This window comes from Macaca fascicularis, chromosome 10 (assembly GCF_037993035.2).
Source record: "Macaca fascicularis isolate 582-1 chromosome 10, T2T-MFA8v1.1".
NCBI classification, from domain to species: domain Eukaryota; kingdom Metazoa; phylum Chordata; class Mammalia; order Primates; family Cercopithecidae; genus Macaca; species Macaca fascicularis.
In genome coordinates this window covers 66,064,480-66,091,940 of record NC_088384.1, presented here as the reverse complement: position 1 = coordinate 66,091,940, position 27,461 = coordinate 66,064,480, and the positions used below count along the sequence as shown (strand labels likewise).

At 43.1% G+C, this 27,461-nt stretch overlaps 1 protein-coding gene across 34 annotated transcripts in view; it reads left to right on the top strand.

Annotated features, from left to right (window-relative positions):
* The window catches only part of KIZ (kizuna centrosomal protein), a 133,040-nt gene extending 107,088 nt beyond the window's left edge, over positions 1-25,952 (top strand). For 28 of the 34 annotated variants that reach the window (XR_012419092.1, XR_012419090.1, XR_012419086.1 and 25 more), the window contains 2 exons: positions 11,126-11,169; positions 13,335-13,478. Coding sequence is in view for 21 of the 34 variants with exons in the window: in XM_074004644.1 (XP_073860745.1) it covers positions 11,126-11,169; positions 13,335-13,432 (142 nt within the window). In the remaining 13 variants the exon portion in view is untranslated. Of the gene's footprint in view, positions 1-11,125; positions 11,170-13,334; positions 13,479-24,951 lie in introns of those variants that run through there. The other 6 variants (XR_012419089.1, XR_012419087.1, XR_012419082.1 and 3 more) reach the window with 1 other exon arrangement.
* Positions 25,953-27,461: the final 1,509 nt, after the last annotated feature.

The window sequence follows — 27,461 nt, the reverse complement described above, 5'->3', positions numbered from 1 at the left end:
GACCAGTGCTAAGAGAGTTGTGTGCCGAATTTGTCATTAACATAAAATACTAATCACAGTAGCTTCAGGTCACTTAGAATTTATAGATGGGAATATCAGCCATCATCTGATGAAATACCTTGCTCTTTTGTTTTGAGCTAAATATTGTTTAAAATGGCATAGCAACTTTCCTTTTGGAACAGCATTGCTCAGTAAAAAGATGTCCTTCAGATGATTATATTACATTTGAATTAACTGCTTGTTTGTGATGAAATTTTAGAACAGGAACTTTACATTTCTAGTATAACATACAATGTTCCATAAGAGAAAATGATTTGAGCCAGGAATGTCGAATTTTTTAAATAAAAAAATCCTATTTTTATTCATATTTTATAAAACAATACAGTGTTTTTAGAACCTGGAGTATATATTAAAATGAGACTGAATTTCTAAAATTATGGGTTTTAGAAACTTGACAAGTTCAGTTTTAGGGAGATAACTCATTTAATTATCAGAAGTTATTATTTTTAGTGCCTGAGTTTTCATCCATATTTTTGAAGGAAATGGGAGGTAAATGGGACAGGAAGAGTGTTAAAAGTATTATGTTATTACGATTATATTATAAATTCAAGTTCTAGGTCTCCTAAAAGAAATTTTAAAAGACAGTAAATTCTACAGATAGTTTTCAGGGCCGAATGTTACCATTTGGCTTAATAATATATAGAGGCACTAAAAAACCCAGTTCTTCCTAAACAGTCTTTACATAGGTTCTTTGGGAAATGTTTAAAGACATTGAGAAAGCAATTGGATTTTGTAGAACATTTCTCAGCCTAATAATTTCACATCTTGTCTATATTTCACTAAACTAAAATCAAACTTTTTTCCTCCTTCAAATTGAGGCAGAGGCCTTTTGTTATTAGTATTTCTGTATGAAATGAATTTCCTAATAAATTACAAGTAATCTCATCATCCGCTTTAAGAAAACAAGCAAAAACAAAAAAAAACCAAAAAAAAAAACCACACACACAAAAAGGCCTTCAAGGAACTCTTGGTTCTAGGCACTTGATAATAATCCAGTGATGAAAAGGTCTGGGCCCAGAGTGCGTAGGCTTGGCGTGCTGTTTGTCACAGTTTGGTTCTTGTGCTGGGTTTGGTGTTGTTAATACGCCACCCTGGGCTTTGGAGAGCTCCAGTTTTGCTGTTTGTGCTGGATTCACTGAAATTTCTTAGAGGCTTACATTTAAGGATCCCACTTACTGCAGTCACTCCTTGTGCTTTATTGCTTTTACAAGTGGTCTCGAAACCCGGTACTTGAGAATAAACATAACAGTGCAGTGCTGCTGTAGCACTTTTAAAATTCTTCTTTGCTCTATTTTGTCAGTGAGCTGATGAGCAACCTCAGGAAAAAAAAAAAAAAACCCGCTGGACCTAAAAAAAAAAAAAAAATGGCTTCCTCTGATGTCCTAGAGACAATAATTATGATGTGCTAGTTAAGCCCAAACTACAGCTGAGGGATTTTACTTTAAAGCAGCGGCTTGGGCGCAAAAATGCATTTATAGCTCTTTGTCTGCACCTCATTATGTGTGGGCCTGATTCATTAAGTAATTGGTTTGCAGTTGTTTACATGAGTATTAAGGCCTTCTTTTCAGCCGCCTTTGAGAGATACATTGTGCAAATGTTGCCTGTGATGAATGCAGAATGAGGGCCAGAGGGTCTGTCCTATTGGCTAAACAGTGCACTCCTGTTGAAAAGCCAGAGAAAGGGATTGGGTGCTGCTTTGCATAGCAATGACTTTCTTAATAAGCGTTACAGATTAATACACACAAGCTATAAAAGATGCAAAGAGATACTCTTAGCACATTTATACATGCTCATTTCATTGTGATGGTGGTGGGGTTCGGGTGCTTTCATATGCCGTTTTTTCAGAGCAGCAGCTTCAGTGCATGAGCCGTAATAGAATCCGATGTTTATTGTATTATAAATCACGGGCAAGTAGGCAGATTGGCAACAGTTTATTATTAAAGATTCTTTCAGTGTAAATCTTTTTCTACCATTGTATTTGCTTCAGCAAAATCATTTTGTGGTTGAGTGGGGATGAAAGGCATAATGTACGAAGGAGTGAGTCCTAATAGGAAGCCGTTCTCCAAGTAAAGACCACTTGTTCCCTTTTGTTCAGGGGTGCATGCCAGAGCTTCCTCTCCTCTGCAAACATTGTCTCGCTTTACCTTCCCCAGCAAGCGGTTTTCACTCTCCCGGATCCATTTGTTCAATGGAGAGTATGTTTTAACAGCCTGCCCTTAGCTTGCTGGTTCCTGCCTTGTAACTTCAGCTTACTGGTTGGACCAGATAATGTTTTACCAAAAGGAAAGGGTGTGTGCTTGCAGCATAATTGCCTGGGGGAAAGGTAGCAGAAGTCACCCAGCCACAGTTCCCTGGCAGGGCCACCATGGGTGGCATTCTGTGCCAGCCTTGCAGCCACCAGAGCGGCCAGTGGAGGGCGCCAGCCTGCAGCTGATGCTCTGGTGGGGGCGGTGGCATTTTCTGTCTTTGCCTGGTCGCTGTGCCGTTTTCCCCAGGATAACATAAAGATTATAAGGAACCAATAGTCCAGTGAAATAAAAATGAGTTTTTCCTGGAAGTCCTTTAGGTTCTTATATAAAAGCACTCTTCTCTGTCTTGGGTTTGGCACATCTCCGTTCTTAAATTCCACTGAATTGGCAGCTTCCTAAACATGTCACGTTTCTTATCACAAGCCTACATACTTTGTTTTTCTGCACAAAGCAAATAAGAACAATGACTTGCTTGATTATTTGAAGAGAAAAGTTAACAAGTTGACCTCAGGTAGCTAAAAGTGGCATCTTCTGTAGGACCCCTGATTAACCATCAGGGGGCGCTCAGACTTTGTTAAATTACTGGTAGGCCTTTAAAACCTAAAATTAGTGTTTACAGAGATTTTTTGGCACAGTCATTGGGATTTTTTTCTTTCTGGATTATTTTTTGCCTTCTGTTTTTCAGAAACATATGTTTGTTTTGGGGAACGTTCCAGCTGAAATTGCTCCTTTAGAAATTGTAATACTGATTTCCGCTAGCAGTCAAAAATTACTTAAAATTTTAGAATTTGGAGTCTAAAGACCATGTCTTCTCATAAATTCGCTATTTTCAGCCTGCTAATTAGACTTCAGAACTGGAAGGACACTTCCTGCCGGGAGCCATTCCTCCTTATCCTGGACGTCATAGACAGTGCTCCTGGCAGGACCCTCTGAGTCTTATTGCCACACTCAATTGGTGAGGCCTCAAAGTCACAATAACTTGGGTATATTTGTTAATAGGCCATGGCTATTTTTTCTTTTTAAAAAAATGATATGACAGGCCAGACACAGTGGCTCACACCTGTAATCCCAGCACTTTGGGAGGCCAAGGCAGGCAGATCACTTGAGGTCAGGAGTTTGAGACCAGCCTGGCCAACATGGTGAATCCCTGTCTTTACTAAAAATACAAAAAAAAAAATTAGCCAGGTGTGGTAGTGTGCACCTGTCATCCCAGCTACTTGGGAGGGTGAGGCAGGAGAATTGCATGAACCTGGGAAGCAGAACTTGCAGTGAGCCGAAATTGCACCACTGCACTCATCTGGGCAACAGAGCAAGACTCTGTTTCAAGAAAAAAAAAATGATGGCTGGGTGCGGTGGCTCACACCTGTAATCCCAGCACTTTGAGAGGCTGAGGTGGGTGGACCACCTGAGGTCAGGAGTTCGAGACCAGCATGGCCAACATGGCAAAACCCCATCTCTATTAAAAATACAAAAATTAGCTGGACATGGTGGCAGGTGCCTGTAATCCCAGCTACTCAGGGGGCTGAGGCAGGAGAATTGTTTGAACCCAGGAGGCAGTTTGCAGCGAACCGAGATCGTGCCACTACACTCCAGCCTGGGTGACAGAGCAAAACTCCGTCTCAAAAAAAAAGAATAAAAAGATATTGACCATGAAATTGAGTCAGTGTCTTACTAGTATGAGGCTTTCTCTCTGTTCTTTTCTCCAAATTCCACCCCCTGCTCCGGCTCTGGCCAGGAATGAGTATCTGACACCCACCTTTGCTGCCACAAATCTCTCAGGGGGCCTTTGTTGCCTGCACCCCTGTCGAGCACGGGCAGTCTACACACCCTTACCAGCCAGCTCCCCTTGTCCCCCTGCTCAAGAAAGTTAACAACCAGACCGCATGTCATTGCCGCATATGACCCACTATTTCATGTCCCTGGCTTTTAGTGGAATGCTCCTGTTCCACTCTTTTACCTGGTTAAGGCCTTCTAGATTTTTCAAGGCTTAACTCAACCTTCTGAAAGTTTCCTAAGCAGAGACCTGGCTGTACAGCATGCCCCTCCTGTGGTCTCCCTAGCTATTTCTCTTATCATCTGTAGTGCAGGGTTAGAAGCCATTTCCCAGTACCCTCCCTCCCACAGTGGGCAGGCTTCGTTTCATTTATTTATTTATTTAGAGACAGGGTCTCACTCTGTCACCCAGGCTGGAGTGCAGTGACATGATCTCTGCTCACTGCAACCTTTGCCTCCCAGGCTCAAGCAATCCTCCCACCTCAGCCTCCGAAGCAGCTGGGACCACAGCCCGGCTAATTTTTTGTATTTTTGGTAGAGACGACATTTTGCCAGGTTGCCCAGGCTGGTCTCGAACTCCTGAGTTCAGGTGATCCTCTCTCCTCGGCCTCCCAAAGTGCTGGGATTATAAGCGAGCCACCGTGCCCAGCAGCGGGTTTCTTAATCACCAGTGCTGGATAGTCATTGCACTTCCTGAGTGAGTAAGCATGGATGTATAGCTGCACCATTCACTCTAGTTTTGTTTTTTTAAAATAAAAGTCAGTTTGTACAAGTTCCCTTACTTCTGTATGGCATCATGTACTTGAGCTGCAGGGAATCATGCATTTCATACAGTTATCTGCATAAGTGTGTGTGTGTGTGAGAGAGAGAGAGAGTGTGTGTGTGTGTGTGAGAGAGTGTGTGAGAGAGTGTGTGTGTGAATGTGTGTGTGTATGGACACATACATTTTCAAAGGGAGACTGGTGATGACTGTGAATATGCCGTCTGCTCATGCATCTCCAGTTTCAGGAAGCAGGACCTGTGTGAACACACTTGCAGAGTCTCACTGGGGTTCTTTCCTGGCTGTTGTCTTGTCTGCTGATGGAAAGGTATCTGGCTTCGGGCCCTGACCTTGATGAGAGCTCTTGGCACATGCTGGAGGCCTGGAACATCATCCCCCAATTCCACTGTCATCAGTTCTCAGCCAACCCCACAATTGCCTTTTCAGCCCATTTCATGGTATTTATTCTGGTGTCAGTCTCCTCACTGGAGCATGAGCACCTCAAGGGCATCGCGAGAGTCTGTCTTGTTTGCTGCTGCAGCCCCAGCACAGAGTCCGATGCCTTGCTCTGCCCCTGCTCTTGGAAGGTCTGGCTGAGGCAGTTGCCCTGTCTCTTCCCATTTCAAGGGCACCCACTTGTCAGGTTCCTCGAGGAAGAAACTTCATGCATCTCAGGCCTGTCTTCTCTCCGTCTGTCCCCAAACCTCCCATTCCTCGGCCCCTGTGCGTGAGTACTCATCACCTCCACTTAGAACCCACGGCTGCACATCACCAAACTGAGCACATGCTTTTGTTGATCCACATGTGCTGACAGTGCAGTGGCACTGCTTACTGAAGTCTGCTTTCTGCAGGCTCTCACAGGATTGTCTGCAAACTTCTCAGAACACTTCCAGGAAGGCATTGCTGTCCCCATTCCACAAACAAGAAAACTGGTGCTTGAAGAGGTAGAGAACTTGCCCAGGATCACGAGTGAGCAGAGTCTGTCTGGCCCCAGAGCTGATTCTGTCTCAGCTTCTGAAAGCAGATCACATAGCCAGGCGCATGCTGCGGCAGGGTTCTCCCTGCCCTACTGTTTTACTGCTGCTCAGGAGGCCCTGTGGGGCGGGTGTCTACAACGTGTGCATTTGTAGGAGTGTCCTGGGAAGAGCATTTTGTTCCACTTCTGCTCTGCTGCTGGCTCACTCTGTGTGTCTTAGGACACGTCTCTCAACCTCTCTGGGCTCCACCACTGTACAGTGAAGGCTCTGGATTGATAATCTGTGAATGCCGTGTTCTAATTGAATAGTGGGTTTCTTGGCCTTGGGTATTCCGTGTCTCATTTTTGTCTTTACTTGTTGGCTCCACAAAGCAAAACCTACTATTGTCAGTCATCCTTACTATCTAACTTTATATTGATGTTGACTGTGTAGACCAATTCTAGCTACATTAGCCTTTTGTTCATATAAAATGAACCACTGACACGTAATTGTTACTGTTTTCCATAGCACACTGTGTCATCCTGACTCCATGTGTAGAGTGTTCACTGTGTACCAGGGCTGCTCTCAGACAAAACCTGTTCTGTTGAAGTCCTGGCTGGCCCTAACTTCTTAAGTTTAACAAAGTTGAGAACAAAAGTGACGTTGATTAGCATTGGCCTAATCTGGTTTATCAATAGCAGGGGAATTTATAAGCAGTTACCAAAATGCATCCAAAATGAGATGGCTTAAGGGCTAGGTAGAGGGGGAGATGTGGTGAAGTCAGCACAGCAGAACGGCAACAAGTGAGCACCTCCCTAATGGGAATGGGGCATTCCTGGCACAGCTGGGAGAAAAAATGACCAAAGCTACTGGGAAATTCTGCAGAGATAATTGTCCCATTATTATTATTTTTTTTTTTTTTTTTTTTTGAGACGGAGTCTCGCTCTGTCGCCCAGGCTGGAGTGCAGTGGCTGGATCTCAGCTCACTGCAAGCTCCGCCTCCCGGGTTCACGCCATTCTCCTGCCTCAGCCTCCCGAGTAGCTGGGACTACAGGCGCCCGCCACCGCGCCCGGCTAGTTTTTTTGTATTTTTTTAGTTGAGACGGGGTTTCACCGTGTTAGCCAGGATGGTCTCGATCTCCTGACCTCGTGATCCGCCGGTCTCGGCCTCCCAAAGTGCTGGGATTACAGGCTTGAGCCACCGCGACCGGCCGTCCCATTATTTTTTAATTAATTAAAACTAATTAATTAAATTTTTTTGAGACGGTGTCTCGCTCTGTCACCCAGGCTAGAGTGCAGTGGCGCGATCTCAGCTCACGGCAACCTCTGCCTCCCAGGTTCAAGCGATTCTTCTGCCTCAGCCTCCTGAGTAGCTGGGATTACAGGCACGTACCACCATGCCTGGCTAATTTTTGTATTATTAGTAGAGACAGAGTTTCACCATGTTGACCAGGCCAATCTCGAACCCCTGACCTCAGACGATCACCCGCCTCAGCCTCCCAAAGTGCTGGGCTTACAGGCGTGAGCCACCACACCCAGCCAATTGTCCCATTCAAATGAGAAGAGTGGAACATGGTTATATTTTAGTTTACTCAGTTAATCATCTGCAGTGTCTTGCTGAAAATGGTTTATTTTGAAGTAGGACCTCCAGTCCAGTTGTAAACTTCTAGGGAAAAAATACCAAGTCTACCCTCCGCGGTTCCAAGAGTCGCCCTGAGCCGCAGTGCGGGGAAAGGCAGGCTCTCTGACCTGCAGCATGGGCCTCATGTGAGGCAATTCTTTACAGCAGTAATGGCCCTTGGGCCATGCCCAGGCCCCTGCCTGGGTCCATACAGTCCGCAAGCTAAGAGTGGTTTTCACATTTTAAATGGTTGGATGAAAATTAAAAGAATAATGTTTCATGACATGTGAAAGTTATATGAAATTCAAATCTCAGTGTCTATACATGAAGTTTAGTTGGAATGCAGCCACATCTTTTAGTTTACAAATTGTCCATGGCTGTTTTCATGCTACAAACACAATTGAGTAGTTGTGGCAGACCGTATGGCCCACAGAGCCTGAACTATTTACTCTCTGGTTCTTTACAGAAAACCTCTGCCTTACAAGATGAAAACTTTACTTCTACACTCTCAGCAAAGATTCAGCAGTTAGATTCCGAGCACATAAGACCACATGGTGACCGTATCCCATGGCCTACAAACATGACTCTTTGATTTCTTTTACTTTCTGAAATGCAGTTTTGCAGTTTTGTTTTTCTTTCATCTACTCTAGTAGCCAAAGTAGTTGGCTCTGTCCAGCACACCATAGAAAGTTCTCAGGCTTCTCCATCAGCCTTGCCTTAGCTTTACATATTAGGCATGACCTAGAGAAAAAAAATGTTGACCCTAAGAATTCTGTATAATAAAACATCAGCTATGAATTGCAGGGTCACATTGACTTTCAGAGATTTTCCCAAAAGGAAAAATAATTGCCCCTTAGATATGAGAGTGGAGAACAAAACACTGAAAAGCACGCTCTGCCCGTCTCCGTGGGTAGACCATGCACCACGCACATTTAGCTCTGAAACATGTTTCCTGTGAGAAAACCAGTAACACAGACAATTAAGAACCATTACACAATTAATTCACATTTCACTGGGATGTTTACTGGCTCCCTGTGGCTTAAATGTTCTCAAAGCCACACTGTGTAACCACAGGACAAACAGAAAAAGCAAGTTCAAGTGGCCTCATAAAGACATGGCTTCAGGAAATCATTTTTTCCTAGAGTGCCACATGCAGAAGCGAGGTCCCTGAAATGCTCAGTGGGTCACCTCCGTGGTGGGACTGAGCGTTGCTGGCTAATTGCTTTTGATGAGTTAAGTGACAGCTAACACACACGCGCATAGATGGTTCTCATGTTGTTTGTGTTTACAGCCTTGTGCATGACTTTTTCCTTTTTTTTTTTTCCCCCTTTAGCTTTTCTGGGTTTTTATTTTTATTTTTTCTTTGCCACCAGGGAAGCCAAAGAAACTTAAACTTGATTCTGAAGTGCAATATTAAATAGAAATATGTAAATCAAGTATTATATAATTGATTATTGATCAAATGCCTTTAAGCAGGGCCCTATGCTTAGTGAGGTTCACTTGTTCATTCCAAGTGAACATACTAAACACCTGTTAAGTGCTGTGCACCGCGTTACCCAGGTGAGCTGAAACAGCTGTGGTCACTGCCCGCATGGAGCTTGCAGTTCAGAGGGGGAGGAGTGGCACATCTGTTCGCTGCACAAGTGGATGTGAAACAGCAACTTGACGAGGACTCAGTGGTGAAGATAGGGAGTCAGAAGTGGGAAGACTCCAGGAGGACAGCACGACACTCCTGGGGGATCCACCTTGGAGGCACTGCTTGAGATTTAGGTCTTTGTGCAGAAATCAGTGGAAAGGCATTGAAGAATTTTAAGCAAGGAAGTGGAGTGACCAGATTTGCATTTCAGAAAGCTCACTCTCATTGCCTAGTGGGAAATGGATTGTAGGGGACAAGATGAGTGTGTGTCACTAGTTAGGAAGTTGTTGCAGAGAAAGAAGCAAGAGCTGATAGTTTTGTTGCCCAGTGTGCTGGCAGTGCCCAGGGAACTGGCGAGGACTGCTGGAAGTAGTGTGGGGAGGTGGGGGAATTGGCAGGACCGAGGGCCAGACTGGGTGTGGAGGAAGGAGGAGTGGAGACTGGAGAGAGGCTTGGGGGGACTAGTGGGTCGGGGGTACCATTTGCTGAGATGGAGCTGAGCTCACCTGCCACTGTGTCCTCAGTGGACCCAGGCCTCAGCTCTGTGTCAGGGGCTCCCTGCTGCCACACCTTGTTCCTCAGTCCTGGCCTGTGAAGGCCTCTGCCTTTGGAGGTGCCTGGCTCTCTCTGTGGTCCTGCAGCTCCCCCGATTGCCTGCCACAGTGCCCTCGTCCTCCCAGCTGGCAAAGATTTCTCCTGTTCCCCCTGTGGCTCTTCTTATATGGACCGTGGCTGGCAAATTAGCCTCTTTCCACCCCTCCTAGCATTTTTATAATCCACCCTCTCCTGCAGCACCTAGCCCAGTGTCCTCAGATAGCAGGAGGTGGGGAAATAATAGACATCCCTGCGGTTGCATTTAGTGTGTGTGTGATGTGTGTGTCACTTTCTGTAAAACGGGTTCTTTCAGGCTCACCTCACTGGCAGGTCCCCACAATCCTGGCAGCTCCAGGACTGTCAGTCAGCTGCTGGCCTTTCCAGATGCTCGTAGGGGTCTTCCATGCTTCATGGAGAAATGGCTGTGAGTGCTATTCAGTCATGGCAATTAAAGAAACAGGCACTAAATTTAAAGGGAACACTGAAAGATAGCCTAGAAAACAATACATTAGCGAAGCATGTTGTTCTGAAAAAACAGTAAATTATAGCAAAAGGTAGATTTTTAAGCCAAAAGTCAACCAGACTTGGCCCAAAGGGAAGGAAAAGATATTTGCAGGGTTTCCTTTGTCAGAAGAGCAAGGCCCTGGCCTTGAGAAGGGCAGTGGTGGTACGTGGGGTAGGGCAAAGCGTCAAACTATGCACCAAGAATGGTTTCTTTACCAACATCTCCTGTGACCATTCAGGCAATTCTTTAAAAATCTCAGCATCATAAAACATTCGAGTGCTGCTCCCTGGGGAGACTTTTAAATTCATTAAAATTGCAAAAACTCCTGGAAAGGCACACAGAGAAATCATATCCTGTGGAGCCAGTTTACTTGCCATATTGGCCTCAGTCGAGAAGTCACTTGGTCCTGGATGCCATGAACACTAGCATTTGTATGACACTTGCAGTGCCCTCTACCAGGTGTTTGTGTTGAACTCCTTCCTTAGGCTGTTAGTATTGCTGCCACTGGTTTGACTCAGTATTTTAACTTCCTTACCAACATCCTGAATTCCCTACTCTCAGTGTTTCATTTTTAGCTTGCCTGAAAGCACTAAAGCTTCACGCATCAGTGTCTTCCAGAAGACTGTTGAGGGAAACCGGTCCCCTGCCTCAGGGGCCCATGCGATCATCCTCCCCCAAGAACACATGGCCCTACACAGGCACAGCTCAGCAGCGCGGGGTGGGCCATGCAGACCTGCTGAGGGGACACACCCAGGACGGGAGCAATGCTGTTGAGTAGCGACCCTCCCAGCAAGGCCACGCTGCATCCCGATATTTTCCCTTTACTTTTAAACTCTGGGAAGTAAGTGTAAAGTTCTGGCCTCCAGTGAATCAAAGTGCTCCTTCTCTAATGCATTCATTATGAAAATACTAGTTTCATTGTCTTTTTTTTTTTTTTTTTCCAGAACTTAGACTGTTTCTTTATTTTGCAGGCATGAAAACAAAAAGAAACCCATGATCAAGTTAAAATCTAATGGTAAGAGAGATAATCGGACAACAGATTTTCTTTTTGTGTTTTAACCAAAAAACTCTGTGACATGCATTTGTTGTTTACACCCTCATGTGAGTCCTGAAGCGGGCATGCTCACAGGGACTGCCATTGCAGTTCTCCCTGGGGTGGAGCCTGAGGGCTTCTGGAGGCTCCGTTCTTCACAGACAGGACCACACAGGTGCCATGGACCTCAGGGGCAGAGCATTGTAATTTGCAAGTATGAATTTGCAGGGCATCCTGGCCTCCATGTCTAATTAATTATCGGCACCATGTATTTTACCAATAAAATGTTTCTTGACTCTCCCCATCCTCGGAAGCACCCATTGCTCATGACTGGACAGGCTCTTGGAGTAACTCTAACTGGTTTCCTCATACCGAGTTCCTCCCAGCTCTTGACTGTCCTTCACCTGGCCACCAGCCTCTAGACCCTGGCTTCCCCCGACCTTCCTGTGTAAGGACTGCCGATGCCTCCCCGTGCCTGCAGCGTAGTCTGAGCTTTCTCCATTCCTGGGAGGCCTCAGCTCTGCTCTCCAGCTTATTCCTCCCAAGGTCCCCTGTTTGGGTCAAGCCACAGTCAGCTTTTTTCAGCTGTACCACACCTATGCCTCTGTACCTTTGCCCGTGTTGTTCCTTCTCTAGGGAGTTCCTTTTCCTTCTCCTCAGCCCAGTGAGCTCCTATTCATCCTTCAACCCCCAGCTCACAGGAAAAATCTAGCCTGCCTTCTACCCTAACACTGTGGCATATCCCCTGCCCAGCTTGGGCTCTCTCAGCTCCTGTCTTCTTAAACTGCTTATACCTTAAATTAAAGGTATAATTCGATTAATAGTTTTACTGCCAATAACAAAAATACCTACTATTTATTTAGCACCCACTTTGCTAACGCAGCGTGGAAACTAATTCAGAGCGGCTGTAGAACCTAGGCCTAGGAATCTGCATTTTTAGCAAGCACCCCAGTGTGAATCACTCTTCTAGAAGGACAGCTACCTACTGTGGGGGAGACAAGTACCCAGGGGGTTGTGATGGAGAGTACAGGCTTGAGTCAGATGACTTGGGTAGGACTCCCAGCTTGGCTACTCACAGGCAGTGATTGTGGCCAATTTCTTAACCCCCTCAGCGCCCATTTGTTTGCTCAGTGAAATGGAAACATTAATACTTACCTTGCCAGACTGGTGTGAGGATGAGATCGGGTCGCATATGAGAAGTCAGCACAGAGCTGGCAGGTGTTGCCATGCGGGTGTCCGCAGAGTTAGGGGATTGTTGATGCTGTAGACGCGGTGCACTCCACCACCACATCCTGCCAGACCACCCACAGGGCACCTCAGCTCCAATTCACAACGCCCACAGCTTCCTGCACCAAGCAGCTGTGTCTCTCTGCCTGAGGGCTTTCTCTGGCTGCAGGAGCATGCTCAGCCCTCACAAGGAAGCCCAGAGTACCACGGAGTTGATGCCCTGGGTTGAGAGCAACCCTCAACCAACAGAGGCAAGTTGGTGGATCAGTAACCCCGCTCCCTTGCTCTTCACTGGGACAACCTTGGGAAGAGTTCTGCAGTCTCTCAGGGGGCCCCAGCAGGCTGAGCCCTGCCTGTCCACTCACTGCCAGGCACCCACTCATCATCATACCCTTCATTGGCTTCCTGTCTTCCTTGTTACACTGTCTCCATGGTTCCTGGGTTCACCTCTCAAGTAAACGATGTGAACCAAAGCCCTGTCTCAGGCTAACCATCTCTGCTTATTCCTCTGTCACGTCTTTCCCTTCTCCTCTCTGCTCTCATAAAGAAGAATGGGAGATAAAAGTGGAGGGACAGCTGAGGTGGGGCGGCATCAGGCTGATACAGCACACCAGGGAACCCTGCTTCCATGTAACCCTGACTTTAAATCCCTATCCTGTAATAAAGAGTTGGGCACAACAGAAGGGAAAAGGAAGTATTCTGCAAATTGTTTTCCATAACAGTGCATAGGACACACTTTGTGTAATTTGTGCAGTGTGACATGCATTTGGGTGTGTCTGGTCAGGTACATTACGTGGTGTCCCTGTTAGGCATTTTGCAGACCGACACTCCACTTAACCAGTCCTTCCATGCTCTGCTGTTTTGTAAGCTCTTAACCAGAGTGCAGAAATGTTAAATGACTGTCTGGTTTTATTTTCCAGCCCTCTGGGATGAGTCTGACGACAGTAACTCAGAAATTGAGGCTGCTTTACGCCCTAGAAACCATAACACCGATGATTCTGATGATTTTTATGATTAACATGCTGTGACATCTGTTGTAAATAAAGTCTTTAAACACACTGAAACCCTGTGTTCATATGTGATGTCCAAAATGAATATGTTCTTTTAAGTTTTCTAATTGTTTCATAGGAAAACTTAGGACTACATTGCTATTCAAGTGAAATTTTATGACATAAATATGAACTTGCATATTCATTTTTAAGTGTCATCATGAAGCAAAGTGATAAATGCAATGCCCATCAAAATTCAAGGTAGTTTCTATGTTACGAATTAGCCAACTGATCTTAAATTCATGTGGAATTCAAGAGACCCAGAATAGCCAAAACAATCTCGAAAAAGAAATACAGTTGGGAGGCTGAGGCTGGTGGATCACTTGAGGTCAAGAGTTCGAGACCAGCCTGGCCAACATGGTGAAACCCCATCTCTACTAAAAATAGAAAAATTAGCCAGGTGTGGTGGCATGCACCTGTAATCCCAGGTGCTTAGGAGGCTGAGGCAGGAGAATCGCCTGAACCTGGGAGGCAAAGGTTGCAATGAGCCGAGATCACGCCACTACACTCCATCCTGGGTGACAGAGCAAGACTCCGTCTCAAAAAAAAAAAAAAAAAAAAAACCGTTGGATTTCTCACATTTCCTTATTTCAAAACTTACTGAAAAGCTACAGTAATTGAGATACTGTGGTACTAGATAAACAGAAATCAATGGAATATTGACTGTTGATTCATATGTATCTAGAATTAAGAATACAAAAACAAACTCACATTTAGGTAAATTAATTTTTGACAAGGGTGACAATTTCTGCTACTCAATGGGGTAAAGAATAGTCTTTTCAACAAATGATGCTGGGACAAATGGATAGCCACATGCAAAAGAATGATCTTGGATCCCTACCTCACACTATGTACAAAAATTAACCAAAATGGATCAAGAACCTAAATATAAGAGCTAAAACTATAAAACTGTTAGAAGTAAACATAGGTGGCCAGGCACGGTGGCTTATGCCTGTAATCCCAGCACTTTAGGAGACTGAGGCAGGCAGATCGCCTGAGGTCAGGAATTCAAGACCAGCCTGGCCAACATGGTGAAACCCCGTCTCTACTAAAAATACAAAAATTAGCCAGGCATGGTGGCAGGCACCTATAATTCCAGCTACTTGAGAGGTTGAGGCAGGAGAATCGGTTGAACCTGAGAGACGAAGGTTGTAGTGAGCCAAGATCACACCATTGCACTCCAACCTGGGTGACAAGAACAAGACTTGGTCTCAAAAAAAAAAAAGAAGTAAACGTGTAAATTTATCTAACCTTGGATTAGGCAACAGTTTCTTAGATATGACCGCAAAGGCTTAGATGTGGTTGCAAAAGATACTATCAAAGTTAAGGCCAGGTGCAGTGGCTCATGCCTGTAATCCTGGCACTTTGGGTGGTCAAGGTGGGTGGATCATTTGAGGTCAGGAGTTTGAGACCAGCCTGGCCAACATGGTGAAACCCCATCTCCACTAAAAATACAAAAAGCCGGGCATGGTGGCACATACCTCTAGTCCCAGCAACTCGGGAAGCTGAGGCAGGAGAATCGCTTGAACCCAGGAGGTGGAGGTTGCAGTGAGCCAAGAGAGCGCCACTGCACTCCGGCCTGGGTGACAGAGTGAGACTCCATTTCAAAAAAAAAAAAAAAAAAAGTAAGTGAAAAAACAATCTATGGAATGAGAAAATATTTGCAAATTATACATCTAAAAATGGACTTGTATCCAGAAATACATAAATAACTCTTAGGACTCAATAATAAAAAGACAACCCAATTTCTAAAATGGGCAAAGGATCTGAATAGATATTTCTCCAAAGAAGATACACAAATGGCCAATAAGATGCGTGGCATCATTGGTCTTCAAGGAAGTGCAAATCAAAACTACAGTGAGGTACCCCATCATGCCCTCTAGCGTGACTGGAATCAAAAAGGCAGGTAACAAGTGATGAAGAGGTGGAGAAATCGCTGGCAGGGATGTGAAATGGTGCAGCAACTTTGATAAACACTCTAGTAGTTCCTGAAAAGGTTAAACATAGAGGGATTATTACCTAATGATTCTACTCCAAGAGAAATGAAAACATCTACACAAAAACTTGTACAGGAATGTGTACAGAAGAATTATTCGTAAGAGCCAAAGAGTGGAAACAACCCAAATGTCCATCACTTATAAATGGATAAACAGACTATCCATAGAATAGAATATCATTCATCAGTAAAAAGGCATGGAGTACTAATCCATGCTACAACATGGGTGAACCTTGAAAACATTATTCTAAGTGAAAGAAGTCACTCACAAAAGACCACATAATGTCAGATTCATTTCTATGCAGTGTCTAGGGTAGGAAAATCCATCGACAGATGAGTGGTTGTCTAGGCCTGGGTTCGGGAGAGGAGTGACTGCTGATAGGAGGAGTTTTGGGAGGGATAATGAAAATGTCCTAAAATTCATTGTGCTGATGACTGTATAATTCTGTGGATACACCGAAAACCATTGAATTGTACACTTTAAATAGGTGAATTATATGCTATGTAAATTATATGTCAATACTGTTTAGAAAAAGGAAATTGGTAATTCATACATCTTGGGGTCTAGTGACTCGAGTGACTACAGGCAACTCTTGGTGCAACACTTTCTTTTAAATGGTCACTTTAGTCAATGTCAGAAGTTAATTGTGCAACTCAGGAGCCTGGGGGTCATGGTGGGTCATGTGACTACTCTGGCTTCCTTTGGGCCCTCAGAATCTCTGAAGCTGAAATGATTTTTAAAGCATCGTGTTTCGTTTTTAAATCACCTCCTGCTTGTCACTCACCCTGCTCAAGAACTTGGCAGTTGTCTTTGATTCACTCCTTTATTCTTCCTTCTCTTCACTCAAATTACCAAGGCCCTTCCTGTCTCTTCCCTGCCATCATCACCATCCGCATCTGAGCCTTCACACCTGAGTTTCTGCAGCAGCTGTCTTGATATTGCCCTTGGCAACTAAGAAAAATCCTGCCATGGGTTTCCTTTTTCTTTCTTCTTAAAAAGGTATAATTTGTGTATTATTAATTTGCTAATAAAACAGCTGCTATTTATTGAGCACCCTATTATGTCCCAGACACTTTGCTTGCTTAGCATAGGAACCCAGAGCTGATGCAGAGACTAGGAATCTGCATTTTTAGCAGGCACCCCTGTGGGAATCACTCTTCTAGAAAGACAACTATCTACTGTGGGGAAATAAATTCAACTCTGAAATCCGTGTTTTTATCCATCTGATGGGAGGCAAGGAATGTTGGCTGTTTGGTTTTTCTGTTTTGTTTTGTTTTTTTCTTTTCTATTTTTTTCTTTTTTGCATTATGTTGTTCTGGCTTAGTTGTTTGTTCTAATAAGAAAATATTTCATTCTTTGGTTTTTAAAACTTTTAAGCTTTATACTCCAGCATTGTTTTTCTATATTCTCTCTTCCCTATCTACCATTATTAAATAATGGGAGTTGACTCTAATGGTAATTCTGCACATAAATAAGGGGGTACATTATGGCTCAAAGCACACGATGGAAAGATTTAGAGTCATGCTATTTTAGGACTGGAAAAGCTTTTAGAGATCACATGGTCTTTGAAGTTTAGAGTCAAAAAGGACATTATTCATCAAAACTTCTCATTTTAGAAAACTTGGTCAAAAGTGATACATAAATAAGGCAGCCAAGGGAAGAGCAATATGGATACTAAGTTGTCAGTAACACTAAGAAGGCAAGGAAGGAGAAGTGTGCCTGGCAAGGATTGAAGTTAAATGGAAACACATGACTTGCTTTGGCCAATGCAATGTGAACACAAGTAACTGATGCCACTTTTGGTGAGAAGGTTTAGTGCTATGTGTGATTCTCTGTGTCCTCTTTCCTGGGTCAGCAGCCATGGCAGCATGGGACAAGTGGAGCCTGCATCAGCCTGGGTGCCTCAGTGACTAGGACGGGCAGACCTCCCCGCTGATCATGTTCGCACCACTGGAATTGGGAGGTTGTTACCACAGGAAAATTCTGGCCTAGCCTGACCAATATACATTCTTCCATTTACGTATATTCTTTTCTTTTCTTTTTTTCCTTTTGTGTGTGTGTGTGAGACAGAGTCTCACTCGGTTGCCCAGGCTGGAGTGCAGTGGCAGGATCTCAGCTCACCGCAACCTCCACCTCCCAAGTAGCTGGGATCACAGGTATGCGCCACCATGCCTGACTAATTTATATATTTTTAGTAGAGAGGGTTTCACCATGTTGGCCAAGCTGTTCTCGAACTCCTGACCTCAAGTGATCTGCCCTCCTCTGGGTCCCAAAATGCTGGGATTACAGGCGTGAGCCACCACGCCCAGCCATTTATGTATATTCTGATTAGGCCACGTGTAATTTAATTTTGGAGTGGTGAGACTTGCAAGGTTTCCTAAATGCTCACTAAATAAATATTACACCTTTAAGATTTTTTTAAAGAAAATTTGATACTGAATAAAGAACATCTTTTTTCCTTTTTCCAGTTGAGAACCTGAAGTGTCTGTGGTTAGACTATTTCTAAATGAAGTGTTAACAGTTACAGTTGCAGAAGGTGAGGAACAAGTTGCACACCTTGGGGCAGGGGTTGCGGGACGTTTTTAGAACTGAGCTATGGTAGCCAATAAATGGGAGCCTGTTGACAGGAAAAACTCCAGAAACCACAGCCTGCTGGGAAGCCCTCTGTGGTCTCTGGAAAGCAGGCACAGCATCTGGAGCATTTCTCTGGGTATCTGTATATATCTCAACTGGAAAATAGCAAATGAACTGGGTTCCTCCAACCATCTGACCCAAGAGGTAGAACTGAATTCTCCCTCCTCTCCCCATTTCTGATGTGGGCTGGACTTAGTGACTCACTTCCACAGAATAGAGATGGAAAGGGGGAAATAGTCATGGTACAGTGGAGAAACCTGCCTGACACCACCCTACGTGATGAAGGTTAACACCCATGAGTGATGACTCGTGTGGATATCTGGAACCCTGACATGCTGCCAGGAGACGGGCACTTCTCCTCTACAGTGTTCTTTCTGAAAAATCTTAACCACGGCCTAATCATGAAAAATATCAGATCACCTCGGGACATTTGACAAAACACACAGCCTTTACTCCTCAAAACAGACAATGTCATGAAAAGCAAGGAAACACTAAGAAACTTCCACAGACCAGAGGAGAAAGAGACATGACAACTAAAATGCATTGTGGAGCCCTGGTGGGATCCTCGAACAAAAAAAAAAAAAAAAGACATTCGTGGAAAATCTGTGGAAATGTGAATAAAGTCTGAAGTATAATATTAATGTACCATGTTGGTTTCCTAGTTTTGACAAATGTGCCACAGCAATGTAAGCTGATAATATTAAGGGCAACTGAAACTGGGCTAGGGCTATATAAGAAATCTGCATTATCTTTGCAACAAATCTAGAATTATTCCACACAAACTAACCTCCGTCAATAAATGTTATTGACACTTGGGTGACACCCTTCCACACTTTTTCTATGCGCTTATGATTTTTCGTTCTCTTAAATGTTTCTATTTTTAATCTAAAACTTACCAGGCTTATAGGATTGATACCCACTAAGGAAACAAAACAGGCCTGGTAGGCCTTCAACCAGGGCGCTACCTTGCTATGTGTCAGCAATGCTGATGGGGTATACAGAGTCCTAAGTCTTAACATCTTTTACCTAGAATCACGTGCTGCACTGGTGATCGTCCAGAAGAAAGCCTAGGTTTGGTGCTAGTCTTTAAAACTTTGCTAACCGTTTTCTTACTTCGTAGCAGTAGAGTAGGCCTAGGGCCCCACACTAGTAGCAAGCAAAATTTTCCAGCTAAAATTTAACCTTTTGTTTTTCTTTTTAGTTCCTTTCTATTTATCTCAAATGACTCTGGTTTAAAATGTATAGGAGTGGCCAGGCACGGTGGCTCATGCCTGTAATTCCAGCTACACAGGAGGCTGAGGTGGAAGGATCACTGAGTCTGGGGAGGTCAAGGCTGCAGTGAACCATGATCATGCCACTACACTCCAGCCTGAGCAACAGAATGAGGCCCTGACAAAATAAAAGTAAAATAAAATGGATAGCAGGGATATAAAGTTCCCTTTTAAAATACATTTTAGGGAAAAAGAAAATTGACCTTCAAAAATAAGCTAAAAAAAAAAAAAATAATAGAACAAATGCTAGGAGGGCATGACCAAGTGGAAGGAGGAGAAAGCTGCTCTGTTACCCTCACCAAACACCTCCCTGATGTATTTTGGGGTTTCCAGAGGATCAGGCTTCATGGGAAGGTCACACATGGGGCCCATGACTAGTCCTGTTTCCCAGGTGAAAGCACTATCACTATCACAGCGTAAGTTAATAACCCGATCTGCCCATTGATAAATCAAACTTTTGTGAGTTTGATGAACATGTGGATACTGTGAACTGGTGAAGCACCAGGACTCACAGTGTTAAGGACTCTCAGCTCTAGATCTGGGGTAGTCACTCCCCACCAACTCCCAACTGAAATTCAGATGCAGCTTTAGTATTTGGTCATTCTGCAGTCCTTTCCACCACCCCCGCCCCCCGAGTAAAGGATATTTTTGGTTTTTTTTTTTGTTTTTGTTGTATATACTTTAAGTTCTGGGGTACACGTGCAGAACGTGCAGTTTTGTTACATAGATATATACGTGCCATGGTGGTTTGCTGCACCATCAACCCGTCATCTACATTAGGTATTTCTCCTAATGCTATCCCTCCCCTAGTCCCCCACCTCCTGACAGGCCCCAATGTGTGATGTTCCCCTCCCGGTGTCCATGTGTCCCCATTGTTCAGCTCCCACTTATGAATGAGAACATGCAATGTTTGGTTTTCTGTCCTTGTGATAGCTTGCTGAGAATGATGGTTTCCACCTTCATCCATGTCCCTGCAAAGGACATGAACTCATTTTTTTTACGGCTGCATAGTATTCCATGGTGTATATGTGCCACATTTTCTTTATCCAGTCTGTCATTGATGGACATTTGGGTTGGTTCCAAGTCTTTGCTATTGTGAATAGTGTCACAGTAAACATACATATGCATGTGTCTTTATAGCAGACAGTGTGGCAGTTCCTCAAGGATCTAGCTAGAAATACCATTTGACCCAGCAATCTCATTACTGGGTATACACCCAAAGAATTATAAACCTCAGTCCTTTTCGGACACTCCCCGTGTGTGGGCCCTTGTTATGCTAGTCACTTGGAATGCAGAGATGAATGTAGCACAGTCACTGACCTTGGGATACTCACACTCCAAGAAAGGAGAAAAAGCCTGAAGCATGGTGCATTACATACATGATGGTGGGAATGATGCCCCTGATATACAATGGGATGCATCCTGACAACCTTATCATAAGTCAAAAATAGAGGTAAGTTGAAATGCATTAAGTAATCCCATCATGAGGTCAAAAATGTTAAACCATTGTAAATTAGGGACCATCTGTATATGTCCCCAAAGCTGAGAGGAGTGAAAAATAATTTCTCCTAAGGTAGAGTTAAGAAAGTTTCCCATGGGAGGTGGCATTTATACAAGATGGAGTGAATCTGGAGGCACAGGGGACATAGGCAGAGAAATGGCACCTGCAAGGTTCAGCGGCACAAAGGAATGTGTGTAAATGAAGCATGATTAATCGTCGCATGTAGCAGCATAAGGAACATGTGCAGCAAGGTGAGGGCTGAGTCCATGAAGGTAGGTGGAAGTAACTGAGAAAGGAGTAACTGCAGATTGGAAGGGCGGAGACAGAGTATTCATTATTCATAGACAATATGGTTGTTAACAAAGAAAATCAAGAGACTTTGAGGGCTACACCTTAGAACCAGTGAGAGGTCGGCAAGATGGGTAGATATAAGGGAGTGTTAGGGTGGTTTTGTAATGGTAGTTGCCTGTAATCCCAGCTACTCTGGAGGCTGAGGCAGGAGAATCGCTTGAACCCAGGAGGCAGAGCTTGCAGTGAGCCAAGATTGCGCCACTGCCCTCCAGCCTGGGCGACAGAGCAAGACTCCATCTCAAAAAAAAGAAAAAGAAAAAAAAAAGAAAAAAAAGGAATCGTAGTTACCTCTTAATTGATCCAAAAGCCAATGCGATTTCAATCAAAATCCCAACAGGTCTTCCAGGTACTTGACAAGCTGGTCGTAAAACTCAGAAGGAATTTAAAAGGACAAAATGTTGAAGACAATTTTGAAGAATAAAGAGAAGGAGTCTTGCTATAGCAGAAATCAAGATTTATTATAAAGAGCAGTAATTAGGCCATGTGGTATTGACTCAGGGATAGAAACATGGAACAGAATGCAGGCTCTAGAAATATTCCCAGCCGTGAGAACTGGGTGTGGGATCGACGTAGTATTAGAAATCAGTGAGGTGATCACCAACTTCCCAGTCAGGGATGGACCAACTGGCAAGACACATGGCAAAACAGAAAATTAAATTTCCACTTCATCCCTAACACGAAAGAAATTCGTGCTGGGATAAAGAACTAAATATGAAAAAGAAAACTTTAAAACTTTTAAAGAAAAAAAATAAGTATTTTTATGACTTTGAAGCAAGGAAGAATTTCTTAGCCAAGACAGAAGCAGCACAAACTCATAAAAATATTGATAAATATCACAACATTAAAATTTAAAACTTCTGCGGCTGAGCACTGTGGCTTATGCCTGTAATCCCAGCACTTTGGGAGGCTGAGGCAGGTAGATGGCTTGAGCCCAGGAGTTTGACACCAGCCTAGGTAACATGGCGGAACCCCGTCTCTACCAAAAATAGAAAAATTAGTCAGGTGTGGTGGTGTGCTCCTGGAGTCCCAGCCTCTAGGGAGTCTGAGGTGGGAGGATCAATTCAGCCTGGGAGGGCAAGGCTGCAGTGAGGTGAGATCACTGCCTGCCATCCTGGGTGACAGAGGAAGACCCCGAAAAGAGAGAGAGGAAGGAAGGGAGGGAGGGAGGGAGGGAGGGAGGGAGGGAAAAGAAAGAAAAAGAGAAAGAAAGAAAAGTTTTAAAACTCTGCTGTGTGACAAAAATGCCAACAAAAAAAGACAAATCATTGTCTGGAGGGTGACATTTCTAGGATATATATCCATCAAAGACCTGTATGTGGAATACATAAAGAAATACGTACTGAGAAAAATACAACTCAGTAGAAAAACACAAAGGATCAGAATGAGAAGTTCATAGAAAACGAAATTCAGATGATCAGTAAATGTAAAAGATTCTTGAACTCACTAGCATAAACTGTAAAAGTGACACATGATAAGGTGCCATTCCATACCCAACAGACTGGCAGAGAGTGAGAGGCAGGTCACACTGACAATTGGGAAGGACTTCAGGGAAGAGGGACTTTGGCAGTGTGAAGAGCCCATTTGCAACATCAAGTGAAGTTATAGACAGGCATGTCCTGACTCAGCAACTCCATTTCTAAATGTATACTCTAGAGCCACGCTACCCAGCACAGTCATCACCAGCCACATATAACTTGAGCACTTGAAACATGACCTGTCCAAATTATGAGACACACACTGGATTTGAAGACTTGGTCTGCAAGAAATAATGTAAACTATTTTATTAATGTTTATATTGTTCATATCTTGAAATGGATATATTGGATATATTGGGTTAAATGTAGCATCAAAATTAATTTCAACGGTTTCTTTTTTTACCTGTTTCTTTTTGCTTTTTTTTTTTTTTTTTTTGAAACAGAGTTTCACTCTTGTTGCTCAGGCTGGAGTGCAATAGCGTGATCTCAGCTCACTGCAACCCCCGCCTCCTGGGTTCAAGCGATTCTCCTGCCTCAGCCTCCCGAGTAGCTGGGATTACAGGCATGCACCATGACACCCAGATAATTCTGTATTTTTAGTAGAGACGGGGTTTCTCCATGTTGGTCAGGCTGGTCTTGAACTCCCGACTTCAGTTGATCTGCCCACCTCGGCCTCCCAAAGTACTGGGATTATAGTGTGAGCCGCCATGCCCAGCCTCTTTTTGCATTTTCTAATGTAGCTACTAGAAAATTTAAAATTACATATGTGATTTGCATTTGTGGTTCTATTATATTTCTATTGGCCAAAGCTGCTATAGAGAATTCTGGCCATTGTACACAAAGACATGTCCAAAATTTAATTGTGGATTGTTTGAAATAGGAAAATTTGGAAGCATTTGGGCCCAGGGACAGGAAAATGATAAGAAACACATTGCTGGAGGATTTATACAGCTAAGGAAACATATGTAAAAGTGAAAAAAGAAAAACAAAAATAATGTGTACAATTGAAAACAAAGTAATTCAATGTGTCACTTAAAGATAGAGAGGAAAGGACTCATATAGAATAAAAGTATAAAAACATGGATGGAAGGGTTTTGTGAGCGCTTCAAGAAAGCGATTAGCTCTGGGGAAGAAAAAAGAATAGGGTGGGTGGTACACAGAGAATTTCAATCCATCAGTAGCGGCTTACTTTCTTAAGCAACTTGGCCAGGCACGGTGGCTCACACCTGTAATCTCAGCACTTTGGGAAGCTGAGGCAAGCAGATCCCTTGAGCCCAGGAGTTCAAGACCAGCTTGGCAAGCATGGCAAAACCCAGTCTCTAGGAAAAAAAAAAATACAAAAACTAGCCAGGCATGGTGGCACAGGCCTGTTGCCCCAGCTACTCCAGAGACAGGTGGGAGGATTGCTTGAGTCTGGGAAGCAGAGGTTGCAGTGAGGCGACATCGCACCACTGCATTCCAGCCTGGGCAATAATAGAATGAGACCTTGTCTCAAAAACAACAACAACGACAACAAGAAAAACCCAAATACTCTCTCAGCTTCATGTACTTGTGAATGTAGAAAGACATAAGACATAGATAGTCTTCAGTTGTATCATTGATCACCACTAATTTTTAAACAATTTTCCAATGATTGCGTGCTATAAAAATGTAAAATGGTATATATTATTCACCCTGTAATTTTGGTTTATTTTCTTTTAGACTTTTTCCGTTGTATATTTTTTGGAACAGTTTTAATATGTTCACTTATCACTTACCCTGACTTTTTAACACCTAGTGTTATAAATGTTACTTATGTTTACATAGCAAAAAAAAAAAAAAAAAACCATATGGTCTAGGCAAATATGGCAAAGTATCAACATTTATCAAATATTTGTCAAATATGGGTGGTGGCTACATGTTATTTGTTATGTTTTTCTCTGAATTTTTGTGTGTTTAAAATAGTTCGTAATTTTAAAAAAGAAACAGGTCATGAAGAGTGTTATATTGATGCTAAGGAATTTGAACTTTATTCTATTGGCCAATATTTGGAAGCCACTGAAGACTTTTAAACAGGGGATGAGACTTCCATCTTGAGAGACCATTTGTATTCTGACAATCTCATTTTAGGTTCATCAAGTCCACTAGCTAATAAAAGTCAAGAACAAAAATCACCATATTTTATTGCTTCTGACACAGTTTTCTTCACATTTTAACAATTCCGAAATTGGAATGCATCTCACTGGTCACACAACAGTCGTGGCATTGTTGTCATTGCAGAATGGGTATCAGCTGCTTCGACAGAAGTCCTGGGGACAGTAGTGGAGAACTCTGACATGCTGCATCACCAATGTGCTTCATGGCACCGTGGATGACATCACATGGGGAAAGTGACATCTGCCACTCAGAATCAAAAAGCGATTTGGAAGAGGCAAGTTTGATATGTGAAGGAGTTTTGGGAAAGCATTAACTCATTTGGTTGGCCTGTATTTTTTTTTATATACATGCATAAGAGTGAAAATTTTTTTCTTTCTTAATTTTTTAAAATTATGGTAAAATACACATAAAATGTACCATCTTAACCATTACCAAGCATACAGTTCAGTGGCATTAGGTATAGTCACACTGTTGTGGAACCATCACCACCATCCAGCCCCAGATCTTTCTCATCTTGTAAAACTAAACTTCTGTACCCATTAAACAATAACTGCCCATTCCCCTTTTCCTCCAGTTCCTGGCAACCACATTCTAACTTTCTTTTTTTTTCTTTGAGACGGAGTCTCACTCTATCACCCAGGCTGGAGTGCAATGACACTGTGTCAGCTCACTGCAACCTCCACCTCCTGGGTTCAAGCAATTCTCCTGCCTCAGCCTCCCTAGTAGCTGGGATTACAGACACCCACCACCACACCTGGTTAATTTTTAAAAAATATTTTCAGTAGAGACGGGGTTTCACCATGTTGGCCAGGCTGGTCTCGAACTCCTGACCTCAGGTGACCCGCCCACCTCGGCCTCCCAAAGTGCTGGGATTATAGGCATGAGCCATTGTACCCGGCCCCCTAACTTTCTATCTCTATGAATTTGCCTACTCTAGGTGCCTCAGTTAGGTGGAATCATACAATACCTGTCTTATTTCACTTAGCATCATGTTCTCAAGGTTCATCTACACTGTAGCATGTGTCAGAATTTCTTTCCTTTGTAAGGCTGAAAAATACTTGAATGTATGTACCACATTTTGCTTATCCATTTATCCATGAATAAACACCTGGGTTTGCTTCTGCCTTTTGGCTTTTGTGAATAATGCTGCTATGAATATGGCTGTACAAATATCTCTTTGAGACCCTTGTTTCAATTCTTTTGGGCAAATACCCAGAAGTGGAGTTGCAGGATATGAATCATATCTATTTTTAATTTTTGAGAAACTGTCAGACTGTTTTTCATCATGACTGTGCCATTTTACATTCCCCCCAACAGTGCACAGATCCCAATTTCTCCACATCCTCACCAACACTTTTTTCTTTTTTTAAAAAAAATAGTATCCATCTGTATTAGTCTGCTCTCCCATTGCTAATAAAGACATACCAGAGACTGGGTAAATGATAAAGGAAAGAGTTTTAATGGACTCATAGTTCCACATGGCTGAGGAGGCCTCAAAATCACAGCAGAAGGAGAATGAGGAACAAAGTCACGTCTTACATGGAAGTAGCGAAGAGAGTTTGAGCAGGGAAACTCCCATTTATAAAACCATCAAATCTCATGAGACTTATTCACCACCACCAGAACAGTATTGAAGAAACTGCCCCCATGATTAAATTATCTCCACCTGGCCCCACCCTTGACATCTGGGGATTATTACAATTCCAGGTGACATTTGGGTGGGGACACAGCCAAAGCATATTATCTTAATGGGCATGAGGTGATATTTCATAGTGGTTTTGATTTGCATTTCCTTAATAGTAAATGATGTTGAATATTTTTTCATGTGCTTATTGGTCATTTGTATATCCTCTTTAGAGAAATGTTTATTCAAGTCTTTTGCCCATTTTTTTATTCAAGATGCTTGGTTTTTTGTGGAATGATTTTTTAAATCTATGTTTAAGCCTAAAAGAATGTTTTCAACAAATGTAAAACAAATATTCTAAGAGAAAAGGAAGCATTATATCACAGATTAAGTGGAAGGTTTTTTTTTGTCCTTCTTAATGGTACATAAAATAACATTAAACCTTACAATTAATAGCATTTTATTTTATTTATTTTTTGAGATGGAGTCTCGCTCTGCTGCCCAGGCTGGAGTGCAGTGGCGTGATCTCAGCTCACTGCAACGTCCACCTCCCAGGTTCAAGCAAGTCTCCTGCCTCAGCCTCCCTAGTAGCTGGGACTCAGGCACATGCCACCACGCCTGGCTAATTTTTGTATTTTTAGTAGAGATGGGGTTTCATCATATTGGCCAGGCCAGTCTCGAACTCCTGACCTGAAGTGATCTGCCCACCTCAGCCTCCCAAAGTGCTGGGATTACAGGCATGAGCCACCATGCCTGGCCATTAATAGCATTTTAGATTCAATTAAATAATGGTTATAATGAGAGGATGATTTAATGAACTATTGTCAAATGTACTGAAATAATTTTTAAATATTTATATAAATAAAAGAATGTTGAACACATAAAAATGTAAGATTTAAAATATATTTAAATAAGAAATTATTTTGAATCCAAATATAGTATCAAATGAATTAGAATAGTTGAAATTTAGGTAGGAATAAACAGTTATAATTTCACTTCGGCAAGTAGA